This window comes from Miniopterus natalensis, chromosome 2, assembly GCF_054644295.1.
Source record: "Miniopterus natalensis isolate mMinNat1 chromosome 2, mMinNat1.hap1, whole genome shotgun sequence".
NCBI classification, from domain to species: domain Eukaryota; kingdom Metazoa; phylum Chordata; class Mammalia; order Chiroptera; family Miniopteridae; genus Miniopterus; species Miniopterus natalensis.
This window is the reverse complement of record NC_142082.1, coordinates 140,723,023-140,745,569: the sequence shown is the minus strand read 5'-3', so window position 1 is coordinate 140,745,569 and position 22,547 is coordinate 140,723,023. Positions and strand designations below refer to the sequence as shown.

At 53.2% G+C, this 22,547-nt stretch overlaps 2 protein-coding genes across 2 annotated transcripts; one reads left to right on the top strand and one right to left on the bottom strand.

Moving 5' to 3' along the window:
* Window positions 1–1,096: 1,096 nt before the first annotated feature.
* On the bottom strand, window positions 1,097–6,110 carry LOC107528289 (keratin, type II cuticular Hb1). Its single transcript, XM_087813916.1, has 9 exons — window positions 5,742–6,110; window positions 4,810–5,018; window positions 3,946–4,006; window positions 3,137–3,232; window positions 2,763–2,927; window positions 2,382–2,507; window positions 1,899–2,119; window positions 1,612–1,643; window positions 1,097–1,359 (listed from the first exon to the last, which is right to left on the bottom strand). Exons 1-9 carry the CDS (start codon window positions 6,108–6,110, stop codon window positions 1,097–1,099), a joined length of 1,542 nt encoding a protein of 513 aa, XP_087670042.1.
* A 9,275-nt stretch (window positions 6,111–15,385) lies between these two features.
* Window positions 15,386–21,904, top strand: LOC107528127 (keratin, type II cuticular Hb6). The gene is made up of 9 exons (XM_087813915.1): window positions 15,386–15,757; window positions 16,555–16,763; window positions 17,547–17,607; window positions 18,328–18,423; window positions 18,633–18,797; window positions 19,053–19,178; window positions 19,443–19,663; window positions 21,580–21,611; window positions 21,750–21,904. Exons 1-9 carry the CDS (start codon window positions 15,386–15,388, stop codon window positions 21,902–21,904), a joined length of 1,437 nt encoding a protein of 478 aa, XP_087670041.1.
* The last annotated feature ends 643 nt before the right edge of the window (window positions 21,905–22,547 follow it).

The window sequence follows — 22,547 nt, the reverse complement described above, 5'->3', positions numbered from 1 at the left end:
GTTGACCAAGGTCACTCCAAGGAAGGGGCAGAGCCCAGTCTGGGGCACAGGCAGTCTGGCCCCAGAGTCTGTGTGCTCACCTCTCTGCCACATCATCTTGTTAGGTGCTGTTTTTTGTTTTTGAGGTAATTTACCAACAATGACAGGTCTCCAAACCTCAAAGGGACTCCATTAAAAAAATCGCCATATCAAAGGTGTTTTGAAAGTTTAAATCATGTTCATGTATTTATCCCTTAAAGAATTCTAATAAATTGCTCTGCCATGAGTCTTCCCCACCACAACTATGAGTGGTTTTCCTTAAGCTTTGAGTGACTGGCGAATCTAATTTTCATTATTCATCAGTTTATAGGGGTGCACGGGGATGCTTTCTGGGCGGCAGCTGTGGTTTGGTGGAATGAGTCCTGGAGATGCACATGGTTCTAACCCCAGCTGTACCACTGGCCTCAGCCTGGGGCCCAATTACTGAGCGTCTCTGAGCTCTGGTTTCTTCATCTGCAAGATGCATCATAAAAGGTGGTGTGGATAAAATCAATAAGGTTGTGTGAATAAAATTACATTGCATGTGGGCCCAGCTCAACCCTTGGCTAAATACATGACTGCTGTGAGCCCAGGAACAGAGGACTGTATTGGAGATCCCAGACTAGTCCTTTTTCTGCTCCATGTGACTTTCGGGACCCTCTCAAACCCGGACCCTTGATAACAGAGGTGAAGATAAGGCCCAGGGTTGGCTACATTGATTTATTGGAAACACAGATCAAGACAGAGATGAACAGGGGAGGAAGGGGAGAGGCTGGGGAACTCTGGCCAGTGGCCCCATGACAGCTCAAGGTAGGGTCTCAGTCCTGGTCCTTCCTGCCCTGGAGCCCCCTTCCTGATGGGCGCCAAGGGGACTTCTTTCTGGGGTAGCCTTTCCCAGCTGGGGTAGGGTAGGTGGGGTCAGAGCCTAGGAAGAGGTGATCACTGATACACATAAGAGTCTAGGAGCAGGAAGGACCTTTCAAAGTGTGGGAGAAGTAACCCAATGCTTGCTCCCCCCGGGGCTGGACCAGGCCCTGCTGGGCGGGAGAGACGTGGGTCGGGGCTTGAGTTGGGGCACCTAACACTTGCGGCAGCTGCTGACACAGGAGCCCACGCCGCAGGAGCTGATGCCACAGGAGCCCACGCCGCCGGTGCCCAGTCCACAGGACGTGATGGAATTGCAAGGGCCACAGGGTGCGCAGGGGGCGCAGGGCGCGCACATTCCGGTGTTCACTGCCAGGTTCCCGCTGCAGGGGGCGCTGCAGGCGCTGCCTGTCACGGGTCTGGCGCCCGACACACAGAGGTCCCCGCAGACCACTCCGCCCCTGGAGCTGCTGACACCTGCGAACCCCAAAGCCCGAGTCAAAATTCTGACGGCGAGTTATACCGTCCCCTGGTGATGCACCTCCCCAGGTATCTCTAGGTCCGTTCAGTCCCACAGCTGTGGTCTTTCCTGCTGCCTGACCCCAAACCCCTCCTGCGGGGATGCCAGCCCTTCCTTTCATATTTCGGTCCAGTGAAACCTCTCCTTCCAGACTCTGCCATCTTTTACAGGAAGAGAGTGAATTCTCCCACACCGCCTATGTTACTTACAAACATTCACGGCTCCAACACCTTCACACAATCTGAGAGGAAATAAAAAAAGAGCAGTATTAGTAACTTGGCCAGAGTAGCAGAGAGAGCTTCACAATTTTGGGGATGGGTCCACCAGTCAAGAAGGGAGGAGCAGAGGTTTAAGGGAATAGCCTGCCCAAATGGACCTTGCCCCCGAAGTAATGAATGACAGGTTTGTCCCAGACTCCTGGGCCTTGCTTAGTCAGGAGAAAAGGTGGCCTTTGCTTATGCATCAGAAATGTCGGCTCAGCCAGGTAGGGACCCACCTCTGCTCCTCGCCCTCCAGCAGGCGCCTGTAGGTGGCAATCTCGATGTCCAGGCCCAGCTTGGAGTTCATCACCTCCTGGTACTCCTTGAGCAGGCAGGCCATGTCCTGCTTGGCCTTCTGCAGGGCGGCCTCCAGCTCAGCCAGCTTGCAGCGGGCGTCGCTGATGGCTGTCTCACCCTGCTGCTCCGACTGCTTCACTGCAGTCTCCAGCTTGGTGTTCTGAGGACCCAGAAGAGAAAAAGGTGGATTACGGTCCACAGGTCTCTCTGCCCATTTCCTGAGTGTATCCAGTCTCTCCCACCCAGCTGGGAACACCCAGGAACAGGCCTGTCACCTTCATCACCTGGGTCTCCTTGACTGGCACACCTGTGACTCTAGTCATGCAGATGGTTTAGAGAATGAATGGAGAAGTCTACATGACCTGTGGGACCCTAGCTAGGCCCCCAGCCCCTCTGGTGGTCCAGGGCAGAGATGACCGTACCTGGCACTTGGAGTTCTCGACCTCGGCAGTCAACCTCTGGATCATGCGGTTCAGCTCGTTGATCTCCTCCTTGGTGCGGCGCAGCATCTCCCCGTGACGGATCACTGTGGCCTTCATCTCCTCACACTGGGGGGAAGCAGAGACTCAGGATGTTACCTGCCGTCCATTCAGGACACCACAGATGACAGTGCAGGCTGTCCAGTGCTCAGCCTGTGCAGCCATCCATGGCACCTTGCCCTGTCCCCTCAGCCTGAGAGCTGTCTGGCCTTCCTTCACCGTCTCTAGGGATCAGAATCCCCAGACAAAAGAAGCCTTTTGTAACATACAGGTCCCATCCCTGCCACTGGCATGTCTAGGAGGCAGGTGTCCTGTGCCACTGACCTTGGTGCGGTACCAGGACTCGGCCTCAGCCCGGCTGCGGCTGGCGATGTCGTCATACTGAGCCTTGATCTCGGCAATGACGCAGTCCATGTTCAGGTCCCGGCTGTTGTCCATCTTGACGACGACCGAGGTGTCTGAGATGTGGGCGTGGAGGACGCGGATCTCCTGTGGGGATGGGAGGAGGAAGGACCTTGTTTATGCCACAGCCTCACCACCATAGCATGTACCCAATCTTCTCACCCTTCCCCGGTCTCCAGCCCCCACGCCCTCATGGACAGCAGCCCACTGCCCAAATGCCTGTCCACCTTCTGCCCCAGGTGAAGCCCCCTCCTCCAGGCCAGCTGCCAGTTTCTGCCTGGACCACAACCCCTCACCTCCTCATACAGTCGCCGCAGGAAGTCAATCTCCTCTGTCAGGGCCTCCGCATTGGCCTCCAGGTCCGACTTGCGGAGGTAGGCACAGTCCACATCCTGTGGGCACAGAGGACCCCTGGTGACCGCCATCCCAAACTCCTCTTCTCACCCATTCATGGAGGCCGGGTGGGGTGGGGCGGGAGGATGCCCAGTGTTCCCATTCCCATCCCCTCTCCACACCTTCTGAACCGCCTGGGATGGCCTGAGAACCTCGTCCCCTTCAAAGATGGGCCACCAGCCTTTCCCCCGCCCACCTGAGACAGCTTACCCTCCTCTTGCTCACCCTGATCCAGGACGCCAACCCCGACTGACTCCCCACTCAGACACCTTGACCCCTCCCTGTCCCCAGTACTCCTCGCAGATGCCACTGGGCCCTCCTTGTTCTCTTCCGTCCTGCCCACACCCTGGCTCTCTGCGCCTCCTTTTGGTCAGGCATCCCAGAGCTCTAGACAGGACACTGTCCCTCAACAGAGACTGGAGATGCCAGGCCTCCAAGGGACCCAAGCCACAGAACACAACCTCTGAAGCAGAGCAGGCCATCCAGAGGTCAACCTGGCCATCCCCTTGCCCCAGGACAGGGTGCTCGTGCATATTGTCCTTTGTCAAAGCTCTGGATGTGCCTTCCATGACCTGATCTCTGGGAATCCCCCATCTGATTTGGCAAGGTCACTGTACCCCACACTGAGGTTGAGACCCTCTGGGACTCCCCAACAAGAGTCTGTCATTCTGAGATCCCACATGTCTGTGCTCCCCAATCCCATGTGACTCACCTTCTTCAGAGCCACAAACTCGTTCTCGGCTGTTGCTCTCAGAGAAACTTCCTCCTCATACCTGAGGCAGAAGAGGCAGAGAGGGAGGTCATGGAAGGGCAGGTCTCCCATGAACCAACCCCCTTCACTTTCTACAAATTGAGGGGGCAGTGTTAGGAACCTCCCAGCACTGCTGGACCCCTGGTGGTCCTGTTGGGGTTTTTTGTTGGACTTGGGATGTCTCCACCTTGAATTGAGGGGCCCATGGGACTAATCTTCTGGGACCTCATAGCCCTGTGTCCCAAAGCTGCTCTGAAGTCACCTCAGGAGGCAAATAGGCCTCAGCACCCAGCCCCATGCTGGGAGTGGACAGCATCCCCTCTGGGGCACTGCAGCCCTAGCCACCCCACACCTGGGTGTCCATCTTAGCTCAGGTGTGGGGTCTATGAGTCCCAGAGGCCATCAGCACTCAGGGCCCTGGGCAGTGGGACACCCAGAGCCCCAGGACATGTCAGCCCTGAGTGACACTGGGGTTCATGTCATATGACACCCATGATCCATATGCTATAGGTGGGAGGTCAGGAGGAGAGGTCCTGGAAGATGCCAGAAGCCTCCGCCCCACAGAGCACAGCCAGTAGCTGCTGGGTGATCAGACTCTGAGAAGAGAAGACTGAAGTAGGGGAGAGATCTCCTGGGGGAATCATAGCCCTACTGCAGGCAGGCATCTGGGCAACAACTGCCCAGGTGAAAGACCCTGCAACATGCACACTGCCAACCTGGCCTGCACGGCTGCTCACCCAACTTGGAAATCCTTCTCATGTCCAACCCAGTGGGCTTTAACCTAAGTCATTTCCTGTGTCCAGTGTCACACCCAGCCACACTCACTTCTTCTTGTAGCCCTCCATCACCTCCTGCACGTGGTTGAGCTCTGAGGCCAGCCTCCCGCTGTCGGCCTCCGCGCACTCGGCCTCCCGCCTCAGCGTCTCGATGTAGCCCTCGAACAGCGGCTCCAGGTTGCTCTCGCAGCACTTGCGGTTCTGGTAGTACTGCCACTTGGTCTCTAGCAGCTTGTTCTGCTGCTCCAGGAATCGCACCTGCCATTCGGGGTGGGAGGAGGGGTGAGAGGGGTCTTGGTGCCCCAAAGCCAATTTGGGGGGATGCTTTATGAAAGTCCAAAAGCTGGAGCTCAGCAGACTTAGACAGAGTTGAACAGTGACAGACACGGCAACTTCTGGAATTTCGATGATGATCCATATCTAGATTTTCCAGCTTAGGCATGGGAACTAGGGGTTGGGAAAGGTCAGTTCCTGCTCTCAGGTAAACTGAGTTATTCCCATCTGATGAGTCCAGGTGGCATATAGTCAGAAGCTGAGTAGAGGTTGTTTTGCTTTTGACTCCCTGCTGTGTGGCTAGCCTGAGTCATGAGTATGGGGAGGTTTCAGGAAAGGTGTGATCAAGGACACCTTCCAAAAGGAGGTCCCTGTGGTCCTGCTCCTAATTTTTATGTGCATTTCTTGTGTCTTGTGTGCATATATGGCCTCCTCCCTCTGATACAGTTCCAAGCCTTGCCCTTGTTTCTCTGTGGGGACCCCACCTGTGTGGACAGTGGATGTATATATGTAATAACAATGCGATCAAACCAGGAGCCCCTGCCTCCCCTATACGCATCTCTCTGTGTCCGCCTGTGCCCTGGATGTGGGTCCTCTCCTCCATCAGAGTGGGAGCTCAGCTGGACCGCATCCCTCCTGCCCTGTCTATCCCTTCAGTTCCTTTTGGAGCGGGTGGCATTCAGGACGGGTGTGATCAAGGACACCCACCTTGTCGATGAAGGCGGCGAACCTGCTGTTGAGACACTTGATCTGCTCTTTCTCCTCGTGCTTCACGCACTGCGCCTGGGGGTCGATCTCCAGGTTGAGGGGCGCGAGCAGGCTCTCGTTGACCGACACGGTGGTGATGCAGGGCGGGCTGGGCCCGCACACGCCGCCCGAGCGGTATCCGAAGCTGCGGCCGCAGGAGCCCGAGCGGAAGCCCCCACAGAGGCTCTGGCTGCCGAAGCGCCCGGCGAGGCCGCGGTAGCAGGAGACGCCCCGGTAGGGGGCGGCCGTGATGCAGCAGCGGCCGGGCCGCGGCCCGCAGGCCGAGGCGCAGCTGAAGGCCTGGCCGCAGAATCCTGATCCACAGGTCATGGTGCTTCTGGAGATTGGGTTGTAGAAGAGAGGATGTGAGATCTGGAGTCTTGGTGGAAACTCCAATGTGCTCCTGGAGGTGCCCCAGTCCTATTTATGGTCCAATGGGAAGGGGCTTGGCTATGCAGATGGAGTTGGGGCAATTTGTGCTTTATGGGCTTGGGCGGTTAGCCGGGTCCAACCCCTCTCTAGAATGTGCTTTAATGGTGGAGTGGCCCACACCCTCCTCTGTGTAAAGGATGCCAATCTCTGGGCCTAGGGGGACTCAGCATGTTTCATCTTCAAAGTGCTCATCCAGCAGGGCATGCACTCATCTGAGTGTATTGGGAGAGAAGGGCAGGGCAGGGCAGGGGAGGGCAGGGCAGGGCAGGGGAGGGGAGGGAGGAATAGGCCAGGAGAAGGGAAAGAGAGGGAGGACAGGTGCTGGAAGAAGCAGGAGGAGGGGGCCTGTGTGTGTTGGGGAGTGAGTGAGGAGGAGACCCAGGAAAGACTGAGGTATAAGCTTCCATTCCAGAGTGGCTGAGGTGCCACTAAAACACAAATCTGGATTTTCCCCTCCCTAGATCGTCCGGTGGGCTGCTGAAAAACATCTGTGTTTTTTTTCTCACCATGGCAGCAGCTACTGTGTTATTAAATATTTGTTTGCTCTGGGCTCAGAGGTGAGAGCATCAGTCCATGCACTGAAGGGTCATGGGTTCGATTCCCAGTCAAGGGCAGGTTTGATCCCCAGCCCCAGTTGGAGGGCCTGTGGGAGGCAACCAATCCATGCCTCTTACTCATATGCATGTTTCTCTCTTTCTCTCCTCCTCCCTTTCACTCTCTCTAAAAATCAATGGAAAAAATATCCTCACATGAGGATTAACAAAAAATATATTTGTTTGATGTCTTTTTCAGCTTTTACTGTTAGAATTTCCAAACACAGAAATGTTGAAAGATAGTGTAACAAACATCCTGAGCTGTTCCACCTGGATCCCTAGATTGGCCACATGTTAGCATTGTGCCACATTTCCTTTCACATTGGTCCAATTATTTGACAGTTACAGGAAGCACGGCAACCCTGTAACATTTTGGCATGCATTTCTTAACAATAAGGACAGCACCATTTTCACATGCAAGAAAATGAACAGTAATTCCAGAGAATCATTAAAGATCCATTATACATTTAATTTCCCCAATTGTCCCCCAAATTTTTTAAAATAGGTTTTATGTGATTTAACTTGTGGCTCTAGCCCATGTATTGTCTATAAACTGGGTGTTAACTGTAGAGCTGGCTGTTCAGTGTGGTAGCCAATAGACACACGTAGCTATTTAAATTAGTTGACATTAAATTAAATTCAAAATGGAGTATTAACCACATGTCACACAGGACAACATTTCCACCACCACACCAGCATCTATTGGACAGCACTGGTCTAGAGACTTTACTGGGCTTAATTGAAACATTTTTTGGCAGAATATATACTTCATAAATGATGCTGTGTAACTCTTACTGTATCACTCCAGGAAGCACAGAATGTCAGGTTGTTCTATTATCGGTGATGTTAAATTCAAGTCATCCTACGATCACTTGAATACATGTCCCCCTTTACAATTAGAAAGTATTCTCTAGGGAAACATTTTGATAAGAGGATCTTTTATCAGTCACCTATTATCATTACATGCTATAAATGATCTCTAATTCTCACAACCATATGAAGTATGTACTATTAATCCAATTTTACAAATGAGGAAACTGAGGCTCAGAGAGGCTAAATAACTTGCCTGTTCTCCAGCTTGTAAGTAGGGAAGCTCAGGAGTTACTGTGCCCCCACACCTATAAGCTATGACAACCCCTGGATTGCCTAAGCCCTGGAAAATCAAGAGGGTAGAGAGAGTTTAGGGGGGATATCTGTGGATTTAGGGTTGGAAAGTCAGCCTAAGGATTATGGACAGAGCTGGAGGGGCTTGGGATGGTTAGAACCAGGAGGGGACAATGGGGTGTGAGTGTGGCAACGTGAGGCTGGGGGCTGGAGAGGGCTATGGGTTGGATCTGCAGGACCCTATGTATGAGAAGTGAAGAGAGGGGATGGAAAGTGGCAGTTCTAATTATTCATGTACTTACAGTGTGTTATAAGTAACCTTGACAGATTGGCCTGTATTGTACTTATCCATGAAGCACCCAATAGAGCGGGTCTAGAAAAATTATCCCATAAAGTACAGAGGTTTGCATAAGCGGGAGGGAAGAAAAGAGAAGTGAAATGACTTGGCTGGCAGCCCCTGCAGCTGCTGCGCCTTTGGGGCAAAGGCAGGCAGAGCGGCTTAGGGGAAAGGGAGGGGGCAGGGCTGGTGGGAAAAAAAGAAGGAAGGAGAAAAGAAGAGACTAGGGTGTGTTGGGGTAGGGCTCTGGGTGTCCACGCAAGGCATTCAGGAGCAGGACCTTGTGACAAGACAGATATGGGGTCACAGACTGTGTCTGCCATCTGGTCATCCCAGAGGAGCGTGTGGCACCTGCTGTCACTTTGTGTTTGGGGAGCTGGCCAGCACTCCTGAGGCCCTTTATACCCTCATCTGCAATCCTGGGCACTGCTCACAGTTGGGCAGTGGTGCTCCCAGCAAGCCGGCAGGCTGTGTGTCCCGAACAGAAGCCCTGTGAGTCAACGTGCACTGCACACTCGCTTTACCTTTCCCACCAGGATAACTCCTATAAAAATGCCAGGCAGAAACATGAGCTAATTACTAATGGCTGACCCTTGCCAGGCAATTTTAAGAAAGCAAGAAGCAATTTAAAACCAGATAGAAAAAACTTCAAGTGTGACATCATTTCATTAAACTTCAGGCATTGCTAGTTGTTGCTGCTCATTTTTGAGGACCTAGAAGGACATTCAACCTGTATTTTTTCTTTGAGTGACAATGTTTTTTTGGGAGAGGAGGGTGGCAAGGGGGAGGCTTGGCAGAATCACCACTCTATGGTCTTGGCTCTGGCAGTGTGAGCTTTCTGGAAGTTCAAATGGTTTTTATTGTGAAATCTGTCACACACAAAAGAATGTATATGTGGTGTGCCCAGCACTTATTGGAAGAACTGGAACAGATATGTAACTTGGGAACTCCCTATGAACCTCACTAATTGTGCCCCTTCCTGCCTGGCCTAGGGACGGTTCCTCTCTGAGGTTTTGTGTTAAAGCATTCCTTTGCTTATTTTTTTTTAAAAAAATCCTCACCTGAGGATATTTTTTGCATTGCTTTTCAGAGAGAGTGGGGGTGGGGGAGAGAGAGAGAGAGAGAGAGAGAGAGAGAAACATCGATGTGGGAGAGACACATCAATTGGTTGCCTCCGGCGTGAGCCCCACCGGGGCCTGGGATCGAGCCTGTATCCGAGGCATGTGCCTTTGGCCGGAACTGAACCTGGGACCCTTCAGTCTGTGGGCCGAGGCTCTAACCACTGAGAAAAGCTGGCTAGAGCTCCTTTGCTTTTCTGTACTGTTTTAGTACTAAATCATATATTACTTACTTTTCCAGTTTTTAAACATAGTGTAAGTGGGGCCACACTGTGGGCATTCTTTGGTGCCTGGCGTCTTCCGTTCAGGTTGCTGCCCATAGCCACACAGTGTTTACTTTACTGTGGGTGGTACTCAGGGGACTCGTCTTTCGACCACGCTTGTTTCCAGAGCCCTGGTGTTATGAACAGAGCTGCCATGAACATTCTTTCCCATGTCTTCTGGTATAATTATGCAAGAATTTTTCTAGGGCATATTGTTATTTTAAAAAAACTATGCAAGTAGTATATATTTGGTGTAAAAACTATATTATGAATATTCTTTCAAATCTAAAAGATAATAGCATCTCTGGATGTTCATCTTGCTCCATACTAGATACTATATTAAGAGCCTAACATGTATTCATGCGTTTTATTTTTACATTTGCCCTCTGAGGCAGGTGTTGCTATTTTAGTTTTACAGAGGAGGGCACTGAGGCCTAGGGAGGTTAAGAGACTGGCTCAGGCTGTGTGGCTAGTGGCAGAGCTGGCACTCAGAGCCTGGTGTGTTTGATCCCAATGAAAGGATTAGTTTATCTCATTGCACTCCCGTCTACCCACTGTCCAGCATCATTAAAAGTATCACACTGTAGATGGTGTTTGTATATAACATATTAACATGCACTCTCACTAATCCCCTTCCTCCAGTGCCCTCTTCTGGGCCCTTCAGAGTGTCCTTGGGGTTTACGACCAGAGATGGAAGAGTGCTCACCTTTGTTCCTGGTGAGTTTCCAGTTTAAAGAGAAAAGCTGGATACACGCCCAGATCATGAACAAAAATGCAAACCCTGCAACACCAATGGGTACAAATGTTTGGTTCATGAATGTGTTCCAAGAGCTTGACACATAGTAGGTGCTCAATAAATATTTGTGTAATGAATGAAATGAATACCAGCTGCATGTTAAGTGCTGAGCAATGGTGCCATCAAAGCTTGGTGGTTAATTGTATAAAGCTTTCTGGTAGGATGGGCTGGGGACCAGGTGAAGCAGACCAGAGGGAGGGCATTCGGGGGTAGGGGGTGGAGTGGGGAGATGTTCCTGGCTGGGGCCAGAAGGAGGGATGAAGTGAGGAGATGTGTCTTTGACCAAAGCAAAGCTTTAACCTGAGTGATGGTGGGGGTTGTAGGGAAAGCCAGCCAACAAGAGCAAGAATCCTGAAGGCCTTGGGGCAGTGTAGAAACTGGTGGTTGGGTTGGGGAAGAAAGAGAAAAATGAATTCCTAGGAAGAAAGAGGGAGAAGATGGTTGGTCTTAGACTATTACTCTCCTGGGCCACTTGGACAAAGGGCAAAGATGGCTGGGGGCAAGGAAGATGGTAGGGAGGGGAAATTTGGATAGAGAGAGGGAAGAAGAGGGAAGTGGAGGACAGTGGAGGAACAATGGGGAAAAACGCAGGGGAAATGGTGAAGGGACACTCTAGGTTGGAAGAACAGAGGGGGGCTTGTTGGAGGAAGGGGAGCAGCACTGAGGACAAGGTGTGGGTCTACCTCAAGCGGCAGGCAACCTCAGCTCCAGCTTTATAACACTGAATCTTCAAAGCGCAGGGACATGGGCTGGGGAACGTGCAGCGGCCTAGCCTGGTTATGGGACAGACCTCACCAAGGGCAGAACTCCTGAGTCAAGCTTCATTTCCTCCAGGATCTCCACGAAGGCCCGTGTCCTCTCACAGATAATTGGCCACTGCCCCAGGCTGTGGTGGCTGAGGAGGCAGGGCTCTGACTTGGGCCTCTCCTTAACTCACTCACCCAACCGCCCTGCCTGGTGGCTGGACCTGAGGTCAACTCTCTCATTAACAGCTCTGTGCTATGTAAACATCCACTCCCTCACCCCTCAATTTCTCTCCCTGGAACCTGGCCTACACCTTCTTTCTGTGAACAGAAAGCATGAGCTGCAAGGTTAGAAAAGGCATGACCTCTTGGAAACCTACAGGCCTCGTGTGCAGATGCTTTGGTATCTTACAAATGCAGAGCTCACGGGCTGCCTCCCAGCCTGCAGCCACGGAGCAGAGTCCCAGAGATGACACTGGCCCTCTTTCCCAGGTCCCTGTCCCAGCTAGCTATGCACCATCATGGCATTTCATGATTCATTCCTCTCCTGCAAGGGCCCTCAGGTCCCTTTACTGTCTACACACTCTCTGAAATACCTCCATGCAAACCTTTGCACCAGGATTGGCCTGCCTGCCTCTCTACTGAAGCTTGTCCTCGCTCTTTCCAGGGAGACTTTCTTGCCTGCCCGTCAGACTTGTTGCATTCCACACCGCCTCAGGATGGGCACTCTCAGTAGACTGCATTCCTGAGCATCTGGTGGTACAGCTCAAAAGCAGCCTTATTTAGACTTCTGACCTTTCTCATAAATGTGGGTGTGTCTTCCCTGTCAGATGGAGAGCTCCAGAATCCATGTCTCCTTCCTTCTCTTGGTACCTCCCTCCCTCCCAAAATTAAGACAGGGTTCAGGATATGGCAGGGACATACCAATCCCAGAATCCTTGAATCCCCCAGAAAGATGTTATCTTGTCTAACCCTTCATCCATCTTGGGGAATCTGCCTCAACATCCTCCACAGGAACAGAATGAACTGATAAAAACTTCCTAATGTTAAAACCACCCAATTTGCCATTTCTTTTCAGGCGTCCCTTCTAAAAAGATCCACTTGGGCTAAAAGAGGAGGTTCTGAGCTCCAGATTTGAAAGTCTTTTGGTTCACCCTGTCTCCACAAGCATGGTGACCACCCAGAATAATGAGTGTTCTCCTTCATATAAAGCTTCCCTAATGGGAGATATAAGGCAAGTTCCTTTGGGAGACCGTGACTACCTGCCCTCCTTCTGGGAAGTTCTTCCTCAACTCCAACTTCCATCTGTCCAGCTGCAGTGAAAGGCTGACTTCTCTTGCTCTCTTTGGAATTCATTACACTTGCACAGACCATCAATGGCATTTCCCTCACCCTCAAACCCATAGGATCCCTGGGCTACTGACCAAGCAGGAGGTTTCAGGATTAGGTAAAAAGCAAGATGAGTGAGCATGTCATTGATTTATGGCATGCATTATTATATTATTATCAGAAATCATGAAGATTTTTGGTGGTGTATTAAGGCTAAATAAGAAATACAAATTTATGAATTATTCACAAATAACAGACTTTTTGGGTTGTCCAAGATTCTCTTTTCATCCAGTAGTGTGATTGCCTGAGGTCTGGTGACATATTCCCTTTGTCTAAGAAGAGATTCTCATTGGGCCCTCCCTGGGGCAGCTGGGCCACAGCAGGGGTGGAAGGAGAAACATTTGATTTGGGTTCTTTTCTGGGATAAAGAAAGTAACCATGGCCCAAGGCCTCAGGTCCTCCCTGCCCCTTGGACTGATCCCCATAGTAGAAGAACAGTAGATAACATTTATTGAGCACTTGCTGTGTGCCAGGTGCTGTGTTAAGCATTGTCCATGCATTATTTAATTTAATCGTTCTACTAGTCCTTTAAGACAGGCAGCATTAGTGAGAATCTTACATATGTGGTTTAGGAATGTGAGTAGGTTAATTCCATCAAACCTGCTGATGTATCCATAGCAGCAGCAGCAACAACAACGTCAATAACATATATCTCTACTTCTCCATCAAACCTGTCACCATAACTACTGCAGCAGCAACAACCACGACTGTGATTACATTCTTAGAGTGTGTCAGGCTCTGTTCTAAGTGCTTTGCATGGATGAATTCTTTTAGTCCATACAACTTTATGAGGTGGGTTCTATTATCCCTATTTTATAAATCATAAAATGAGATACAGAGAGGCTAAGTAATTGCTGGAGGTTATACAGCTAGAAAGGGGCAGAGCTGGACTTTGATAGTAGGCATTTTGGAATCTAGGTCTGTGTACTTAACCGATATGCCAGGCATTTAAACTTTTTAGTTTCAATCATATTAAGAAATAATTTTGCATAGTGACAAAGTACACACACGTATATACACACCACATACAACTGAAACAAAAAGGTCATGAAATGTTATTCTTACTATGTGTGATGCGCTCTGATATTTTCTATTTTATTCTACTCTACCTGATTTTGTTCTACTTTAATTAAAATCCTGGTTGCTTCCATGAGTGGGTCACAATGTGAACTCTGAAAAAATGTTGCCCCAGAGCCTCCTTCTTCTTCTTTTTTAAAGATCTTTATTGATTTTAGAGAGAGGAAGGGAGAGAGAGACAAACATCGATGTGAGAGAGAAACATTGATCAGTTTCCTCCTGCGCACACTCCTACCAGGGATGTGTCCTGCAACCTGGGTATGTGCCCTGACCGGGAATGGAAGCTGCCACCTCTTGGTGTGCCAGACGATGCTCCGACCAACTAAACCACATCAGCCAGGGTGACTCCTGCTTCTTAATGATCACAGTGAAGGACATCTGCATTGTGCTCTAGAGTTTACTGAGCATGTGCAAATCTCTGTGATCCCTCAAGGCAACACTGGGAGGGAAAGGCTTACTCCACTTTCCAGATCACACCGAGATCATCAGGGCAGAGCCTTGTTTCCTACCCAGCCCTTACGGGTTGCAGGCCCACATTATCCACACTGGATGGACAGCACACACCACTATGGATTTGTTGTGATATCTTCCAAGGTTGCTGACAAACTGCTGTAAAGGGAACAAGGTGGCAGGGTTGGTATAGCGTGGAAAGCAGCACAGCTGGAGGGCGGGGGCATGGCAGGGGCATGGATGCTCTCCTCATATGGCTTCATCTAGATCTGATTATATTCTGAGCCAAACGTCCTGCTGACTCATAACAATGGTGTCCACCCTAGGCCTTCTGGAGGAGGAAACACAGAGGCTTGAGGTGAAATCCAAACATACTATCCTTGCTTGGGAGCTTGTTGGAAATGGTTGGACATTCCTGAGGCCAGTGAGGCTGTGTGTCCCCTTAGGCCTCACGGGGGACTCTGAGGGAGGGGATGCTTCCCCTCAGCATGGGCTGGCCACGAAGGTCTGCGCTGGCTTAGGGTCTGGCCAGTGTGTAAGGGAGGTAGGGGGTAGATGAGAGTGCAAGTGAGCACGTGAGTGTGTGTGTGTGAGATGGTGGGTGGGAAGGCCAGCATGTGAGTGCGTAGAGTGTGTGTGTGTGTGTGTGTGTGTGTGTAGGGGTGGAATATGTTGACGGATGTGAGGGACCTGGGAACAGCGTGGGAGTTTGGATACACGTGGGGCTAATTGAAAGACTGGGCAATGTGGGGCGTTGGCAATGCAGAACAAGGCCACCGAAGTGAGGGAAATCATCAAGCGCACCCCACGTTCCCCATCATCTGTCGGTCTCACACGGCCCCAGTGTTTGGGGGGCGGCCCGTCAGCACCACGGACAGCGCCGTGACGCCACCCAGTGGGCGGAACGGGAGGGCCGCAGCCCCGCCCCTCGCCTGGGTTCCGAGCTGAGTCACCGCTCCCCCAGCCTCCGACTCCCGGGTGTCCCCAGCCGCGCGGAGGGCGGTTGGGGTGGGTGCAGGGGAAGTGAGCTGGCTCTTTGAAGATAAAAATTGTGCAGTTTAGGGTAAAAGGCCATAAACTTCTGGCTGCCTATGGTCCCCAATTAAGAACATTAAGGGAGGAGCGACAGCAGCTAAACAACCCAAGCCCATAAAAGACGTCTAATTGCTCCGAACCCATGGACGCACCAGGCTCCCCACATATATAAAAGGCCCAAACATGTCCGAGATGTAAACACCTCGTCCACTATACCCTCCACTGCCACCTTCCCTTCTCAGAGCCTCCCGTGTCCCAAAGAGACACCATGACCTGTGGATCTTACTGTGCGGGCAGCGCCTTCAGCTGCGCCTCGGCCTGCGGGCCGCGGCCCGGCCGCTGCTGCATCACGGCCGCCCCCTACCGGGGCGTCTCCTGCTACCGCGGCCTCGCCGCCGGGCGCTTCGGCAGCCAGAGCCTCTGCGGGGGCTTCCGCTCGGGCTCCTGCGGCCGCAGCTTCGGATACCGCTCGGGCGGCGTGTGCGGGCCCAGCCCGCCCTGCATCACCACCGTGTCGGTCAACGAGAGCCTGCTCGCGCCCCTCAACCTGGAGATCGACCCCCAGGCGCAGTGCGTGAAGCACGAGGAGAAAGAGCAGATCAAGTGTCTCAACAGCAGGTTCGCCGCCTTCATCGACAAGGTGGGTGTCCTTGATCACACCCGTCCTGAACGCCACCCGTGTGCAGGACTCAGGCAGAGGCCCGAGGGAGGAATCAGAGGCAGAAAGCTCTGACTGCTCGTGCTTCCGTTCTGATGAGAGAGACAGACACACAGACAAGAACAGGCCCTCACAAAAACACCCAGGAGAACTCAGCTGGGAGCTCAGACAGGCAGAGCTTATGGAGGAGAGGTGCGGCCCAGCTGTTCTGAGGCACAACCAGAGATCAGGAAACTGAAGAGCAAAATGACTGCCGCTTCTGAAATTACAGAGGTTTCCAGGCGCAGGCCGAGGACTGTGTTCCCTCTGAGGGTGTAGGGTCGATTGGCTACTCAGTGAAGTGGGCCAGGGGCCAGGGTCGCAGAGCTCTCCTCTAGGTGGGCTGTGACATCATCTCCCTGTCACCCATCACCAGAAACCCCATGCTGTGATCTGAATCTTGGAACTCTGCCTAAGAAGGCACCTCTTCTAGCTTCAAGGTGAGGGGGGTGAGCCCTCCACCTGGAGTCTGACTACATGCTACCAGGACTCATTGGGGCGGGATAACTCAGTTCACCCGAGAGAAGGGAATGGCCTTTCCCAGCCCCTTGCTTCCACCCCTAAGCTGGAAAATCCAGATATAGATCATGATCAGGAATTCCAGAAGTTGATTTGTCTACCACTGTCCATCTCTATTTCTGCTGAGATGCATATTTGGAAGTTTACCTTAAAGCAACCTTCCAAATAGGCTTTGGGGAACGAAGAGCCATCTGACCTTTCTTCCACACCCTGAATGGCAGGTGCGATTCCTGGAGCAGCAAAATAAGGTTCTGGAGACCAAGTGGCAGTTCTACCAGAACCGCAAGTGCTGCGAGAGCAACCTGGAGCCGCTGTTCGAGGGCTACATCGAGACGCTGAGGCGGGAGGCCGAGTGCGCGGAGGCCGACAGCGGGAGGCTGGCCTCAGAGCTCAACCACGTGCAGGAGGTGATGGAGGGCTACAAGAAGAAGTGAGTGTGGCTGGGTGTGACACTGGACACAGGAAATGACTTAGGTTAAAGCCCACTGGGTTGGACATGAGAAGGATTTCCAAGTTGGGTGAGCAGCCATGCGGGCCAGGTTGGCAGTGTGCATGTTGCAGGGTCTTTCACCTGGGCAGTTGTTGCCCAGATGCCTGCCTATAGTAGGGCTATGATTCCCCCAGGAGATCTCTCCCCTACTTCAGTCTTCTCAGAGTCTGATCACTGGCTGTGCTCTGTGGGGCGGAGGCTTCTGGCATCTTCCAGGACCTCTCCTCCTGACCTCCCACCTATAGCACATGGATCATGGGTGTCATATGACATGAACCCCAGTGTCACTCAGGGCTGACATGTCCTGGGGCTCTGGGTGTCCCACTGCCCAGGGCCCTGAGTGCTGATGGCCTCTGGGACTCATAGACCCCACACCTGAGCTAAGATGGACACCCAGGTGTGGGGAGGCTAGGGCTGCAGTGCCCCAGAGGGGATGCTGTCCACTCCCAGCATGGGGCTGGGTGCTGAGGCCTATTTGTCTCCTGAGGTGACTTCAGAGCAGCTTTGGGACACAGGGCTATGAGGTCCCAGAAGATTAGTCCCGTGGGCCCCTCAATTCAAGGTGGAGACATCCCAAATCCAACAAAAAACCCCAACAGGACCACCAGGGGTCCAGCAGTGCTGGGAGGTTCCTAACACTGCCCCCTCAATTTGTAGAAAGTGAAGGGGGTTCATGGGAGACCTGCCCTTCCATGACCCCCCTCTCTGCCTCTTCTGCCTCAGGTATGAGGAGGAAGTTTCTCTGAGAGCAACAGCCGAGAACGAGTTTGTGGCTCTGAAGAAGGTGAGTCACATGGGATTGGGGAGCACAGACATGTGGGATCTCAGAATGATAGACTCTTGTTGGGGAGTCCCAGAGGGTCTCAACCTCAGTGTGGGGTACAGTGACCTTGCCAAATCAGATGGGGGATTTCCAGAGATCAGGTCATGGAAGGCACATCCAGAGCTTTGACAAAGGACAATAACCTTGGAATATGCATGAGCACCCTGTCCTGGGGCAAGGGGATGGCCGGGTTGACCTCTGGATGGCCTGCTCTGCTTCAGAGGTTGTGTTCTGTGGCTTGGGTCCCATGGAGGCCTGGCATCTCCAGTCTCTGTTGAGGGACAGTGTCCTGTCTAGAGCTCTGGGGTGCCTGACCAAAAGGAGGCGCAGAGAGCCAGGGTGTGGGCAGGAAGGAAGAGAACAAGGAGGGCCCAGTGGCATCTGCGAGGAGTACTGGGGACAGGGAGGGGTCAAGGTGTCTGTCAGGGCTGGCGTCCTGGATTGGAGTGAGCAAGAGGAGAAATGGGAGGGTAAGCTGTCTCAGGTGGGCGGGGGAAAGGCTGGTGGCCCATCTCTGAAGGAGACAAGGTTCTGAGGCCGTCCCAGGAGGTTCAGAAGGTGTGGAGAGGGGATGGGAATGGGAACACTGGGCATCCTCCCGCCCCATCCCACCCGGCCTCCATGAATGGGTGAGAAGAGGAGTTTGGGATGGCGGTCACCAGGGGTCCTCTGTGCCCACAGGATGTGGACTGTGCCTACCTCCGCAAGTCGGACCTGGAGGCCAATGCGGAGGCCCTGACAGAGGAGATTGACTTCCTGCGGCGACTGTATGAGGAGGTGAGGGGTTGTGGTCCAGGCAGAAACTGGCAGCTGGCCTGGAGGAGGGGGCTTCACCTGGGGCAGAAGGTGGACAGGCATTTGGGCAGTGGACTGCTGTACATGAGGGCATGGGGGCTGGAGACCGGGGAAGGGTGAGAAGATTGGGTACATGCTATGGTGGTGAGGCTGTGGCATAAACAAGGTCCTTCCTCCTCCCATCCCCACAGGAGATCCGCGTCCTCCACGCCCACATCTCAGACACCTCGGTCGTCGTCAAGATGGACAACAGCCGGGACCTGAACATGGACTGCGTCATTGCCGAGATCAAGGCTCAGTATGACGACATCGCCAGCCGCAGCCGGGCTGAGGCCGAGTCCTGGTACCGCACCAAGGTCAGTGGCACAGGACACCTGCCTCCTAGACATGCCAGTGGCAGGGATGGGACCTGTATGTTACAAAAGGCTTCTTTTGTCTGGGGATTCTGATCCCTAGAGACGGTGAAGGAAGGCCAGACAGCTCTCAGGCTGAGGGGACAGGGCAAGGTGCCATGGATGGCTGCACAGGCTGAGCACTGGGCAGCCTGCACTGTCATCTGTGGTGTCCTGAATGGACGGCAGGTAACATCCTGAGTCTCTGCTTCCCCCCAGTGTGAGGAGATGAAGGCCACAGTGATCCGTCACGGGGAGATGCTGCGCCGCACCAAGGAGGAGATCAACGAGCTGAACCGCATGATCCAGAGGTTGACTGCCGAGGTCGAGAACGCCAAGTGCCAGGTACGGTCATCTCTGCCCTGGACCACCAGAGGGGCTGGGGGGCTTAGTCAGGGTCCCATAGGCCATGTAGACTTCTCCATTCATTCTCTAAACCATTTGCATGACTAGAGTCACAGGTGTGGTCAGTCAGGGAGACCCAGGTGATGAAGGTGACAGGCCTGTTCCTGGGTATTTCCAGCTGGGTGGGAGAGACTGGATACACTCAGGAAATGGGCAGAGAGACCTGTGGACCGTAACCCACCTTGTTCTCTTCTGGGTCCCCAGAACACCAAGCTGGAGGCTGCAGTGACCCAGTCGGAGCAGCAGGGTGAGACAGCCATCAGCGATGCCCGCTGCAAGCTGGCTGAGATGGAGGCTGCCCTGCAGAAGGCCAAGCAGGACATGGCCTGCCTGCTCAAGGAGTACCAGGAGGTGATGAACTCCAAGCTGGGCCTGGACATCGAGATCGCCACCTACAGGCGCCTGCTGGAGGGCGAGGAGCAGAGGTGGGTATCATAACCAATTTTCTCTCCCAGCCTTGCCTGGGTTCTCAGCTCACCTGTCCCTCACAGTCGTGGCATCACTCCTCTCTTGTTTCCAAATATCCCGATCATGCAACTGGACAGGTAATTTGAATAAGTTCTTTGGGTATGTTTTAAGCCCCAATTAAGTCTCTCATGCCCACCTGGTACTGATCTGGAAGTGGTTCCTTTTACAAATCTGCTGCTCAGGTCAGGTCAGGCTCTAGTAATTGCTGTTCCTGAGAAGCTCAGCCTGGGCTTGGGGTCTCCTTCAGTTCATAGTACTTCTGCCCTCCTAGGACCTCCTTACACATGCCACTCAGGATTCCAGCTGATTTTCCCAAGCCCAGCCAAGGCCTCGGCCCTGGGAGTTCAGATTTATCTCATAGGACAGCTCAATAGGGGATTTTATTAACTTACACTTAGGTATTCTAACAGTAGTGAGCACCCCTTAGTGTTTGTTGGAAATTACAGCAAGTAGGACCTGGCAGCAGGGATCTGTTCCTTGAGCCAGCTGTGTCATACTCTAGACATATTTGCTTATGTTTTGCTTTGGGGCTGGGGCTGGGGGCTGGGGGTTGGGGGCTGGGGCTGGGGGCGGGCTCATTGGTTATTCAGCCTTCTTGTGGCTGGAGGGCAGTTGAGAAGCTCCTATGAGGAGAACATGCCCAGAATGTTGCTCTTGGGTTCTTGCCCAGGTTGGTCAGGCGCTCACAGCATGAGCTTTCTTCTTGTATACAGCCAGGGCCCTAGACCTGGGCAGACGACAGTGGAGGGTGAGGATGCTGAGGGAGCACCCGGGGGGCATCCTGTGTATTGGGGTGATGGGGACACAGGTTTGATAGCTGGAACCAAAGCGCTCACACGGAGAGACTTACAATGTACTCAACTAATTGCATTGGAGAGCTTGGCGGCACCAGGGCTCGCTGGGCCTGAGGAGTTTCCCTAATGAAGAATTCTGGGGGGGGGGGGGGGTGCGAATTTCCCAAGACCGAGGTGGGAAGCTGGAGAGACATATGGAGAAGGCCCTGAAACTGAGCGGGCCACCTCTCTGCCACATGGGGCTCTTGGAGTGAACTCAGAAACTTTGGTGTGGGTTCCCTGGGTATGGGTGATTAGACAGTGGATTAGCTGTGGATTCTCCTCACATCTGAAGTTAATTTTGACAACCCTTTGCTACAGTGCTCTCACAGGGACTCCCATGTGTCCCCTTTAAGGAGACAGCAAGCTGGGATGCGTTAGGTAGCCCAAGTTCTAACCCTGCCTTTATCACCAGTTATTTTCTCTCTCTGGGTCTCAGATTTTCTTTATGTCAAAGGAATTGGTGTAGTTTGGTCTCTGAGCCTGTCCTAAATGGGTTCTAAAATCCTATTTATTCATGCAACGCAACAGTTATGATTGAACTAGGCATTGTTTTAGGCACTGTTGGTTCTGCAGTGGGGGAAAGAATAGACAAAACTTCTGCCCTCCTGAAGCCTGTACTCTAGCGACACCAATCAGACCAGATTTAAGAAGTTGTACCTGCTGCTCCTCAAATGTATTGACAAGTCACTCAGAACCTGCAGAAACGGCAGCAGCTGAGGTCTCTGAAGTGCTGGCCGTGGGGAAGCACTAAGCGCTCACATGTGTCCTTTAATTTCATCCCCACTACAGACCTAGGAGTAGGTTGTGGCCACGAGGAGGTAGGCTGAGGGAGGGTACACCAGGTTGCTCAGCTAACAGAAGGTGCAGAGCCAGGCGCACAGAATGTTTCCAGAATGCTGGCGAGGGGCTCCCCTGGCTTCTGGATTAGCCCCGCTGATCACCCAGAATGAGGACCACAGGTCTCACCTTGCACGTTGGCTGCATGCGCCAGGAGGCTTTTCCACGGCGCTGACCTCTCTCTTTTCTTTTCCCAATAGGCTGTGTGAGGGCGTTGGCTCCGTGAATGTCTGTAAGTAGCTCAAGCCTTTCCCCCTCTCCCGCTGGGGTGGTGCCAAGGCCTTTGGGGAGGGGGCATTTTCCTTGCCCCAAAGCCGCCTGGCTGTGGCTGTGCCTGATGCGCCTCTGGGCCTGTTCTCCCCTCATTCAGGCGTCAGCAGCTCCCGCGGTGGCGTCGTCTGTGGCGATCTCTGCGCAAGCGGTACTGCCCCTGCTGTCACCACCAGCGTCTGTAGCGCCCCCTGCTGCGGCAACATGGTGGTGGGCACCGCCAACGCCTGCGGCGGGGGCTGTAACAGGTGCTAGGAGGCTGCGGCCTCTGCCAGCGCGCATCGCCCGCACTGTCTGCCCAGCCGGGACCGCGCAAAGCCGGGACGCCCCTCGCGCTGCGGCCCCGCGCATCGCCCAGACCCGGCCACCAGCTGCGCACGCTCCGCACGTCCTCCCTGGCTGCCCCCTCCGTGTGCCACCCCCAGGCGCCCCAAGCCCCAGGGAGGCGGGGGCAGCGCCTTGGTCTCCTCCTGTAGCCTTTCCAAGTAGTCCATTTGTTTTCCTGAGGATTCATCCTTTCTTCTGCCTCCTGTTTCTTTGCTGGATTCATTGTCCTGCTTGACCCCTTCTCACGAGCTTGGAGAGCAGGGCAGGCCCTGGAACCCCCCTGTCCGCACCTCCTGGGAATGCGCCAGTGTGCTTGGGCCTGTGGGGCTGAGCCGGGGGACACTGGTGGTGGTTCCCTGTAACTCTGTGAGGGCTGCCTGCAGAAGCTTCTAAAAAGCCAGTGACTCAACTGCCAGCAACTTTGTTTCACTCTGTGTTTCCAATAAACTAATTGTAGCTAATCAAACCTGGTTCCTCGGAGTCTTGAAAATGCCGGGGCCCTCCTGTGAGCGGTGCTGCCTGCCAGAGATTTCCTCAGGACCTCTCCACCCGCTCGGTTGTTTTTCGGCAG

What these genes read in the sequence shown, in the direction of transcription:
- LOC107528289 (XM_087813916.1), bottom strand. Translation starts at nt 6,110, where the DNA reads ATGACCTGTGGATCAGGATTCTGCGGCCAGGCCTTCAGCTGCGCCTCG. An exon ending in AGTTTGTGGCTCTGAAGAAG is followed by an intron (nt 3,233 to 3,945) that starts GTGAGTCACATG and finishes CTGTGCCCACAG; the next exon opens with GATGTGGACTGTGCCTACCT. An exon ending in AGTCCTGGTACCGCACCAAG is followed by an intron (nt 2,508 to 2,762) that starts GTCAGTGGCACA and finishes GCTTCCCCCCAG; the next exon opens with TGTGAGGAGATGAAGGCCAC.
- LOC107528127 (XM_087813915.1), top strand. Translation starts at nt 15,386, where the DNA reads ATGACCTGTGGATCTTACTGTGCGGGCAGCGCCTTCAGCTGCGCCTCG. An exon ending in TCGCCGCCTTCATCGACAAG is followed by an intron (nt 15,758 to 16,554) that starts GTGGGTGTCCTT and finishes CCTGAATGGCAG; the next exon opens with GTGCGATTCCTGGAGCAGCA. An exon ending in TCGAGAACGCCAAGTGCCAG is followed by an intron (nt 19,179 to 19,442) that starts GTACGGTCATCT and finishes CTGGGTCCCCAG; the next exon opens with AACACCAAGCTGGAGGCTGC.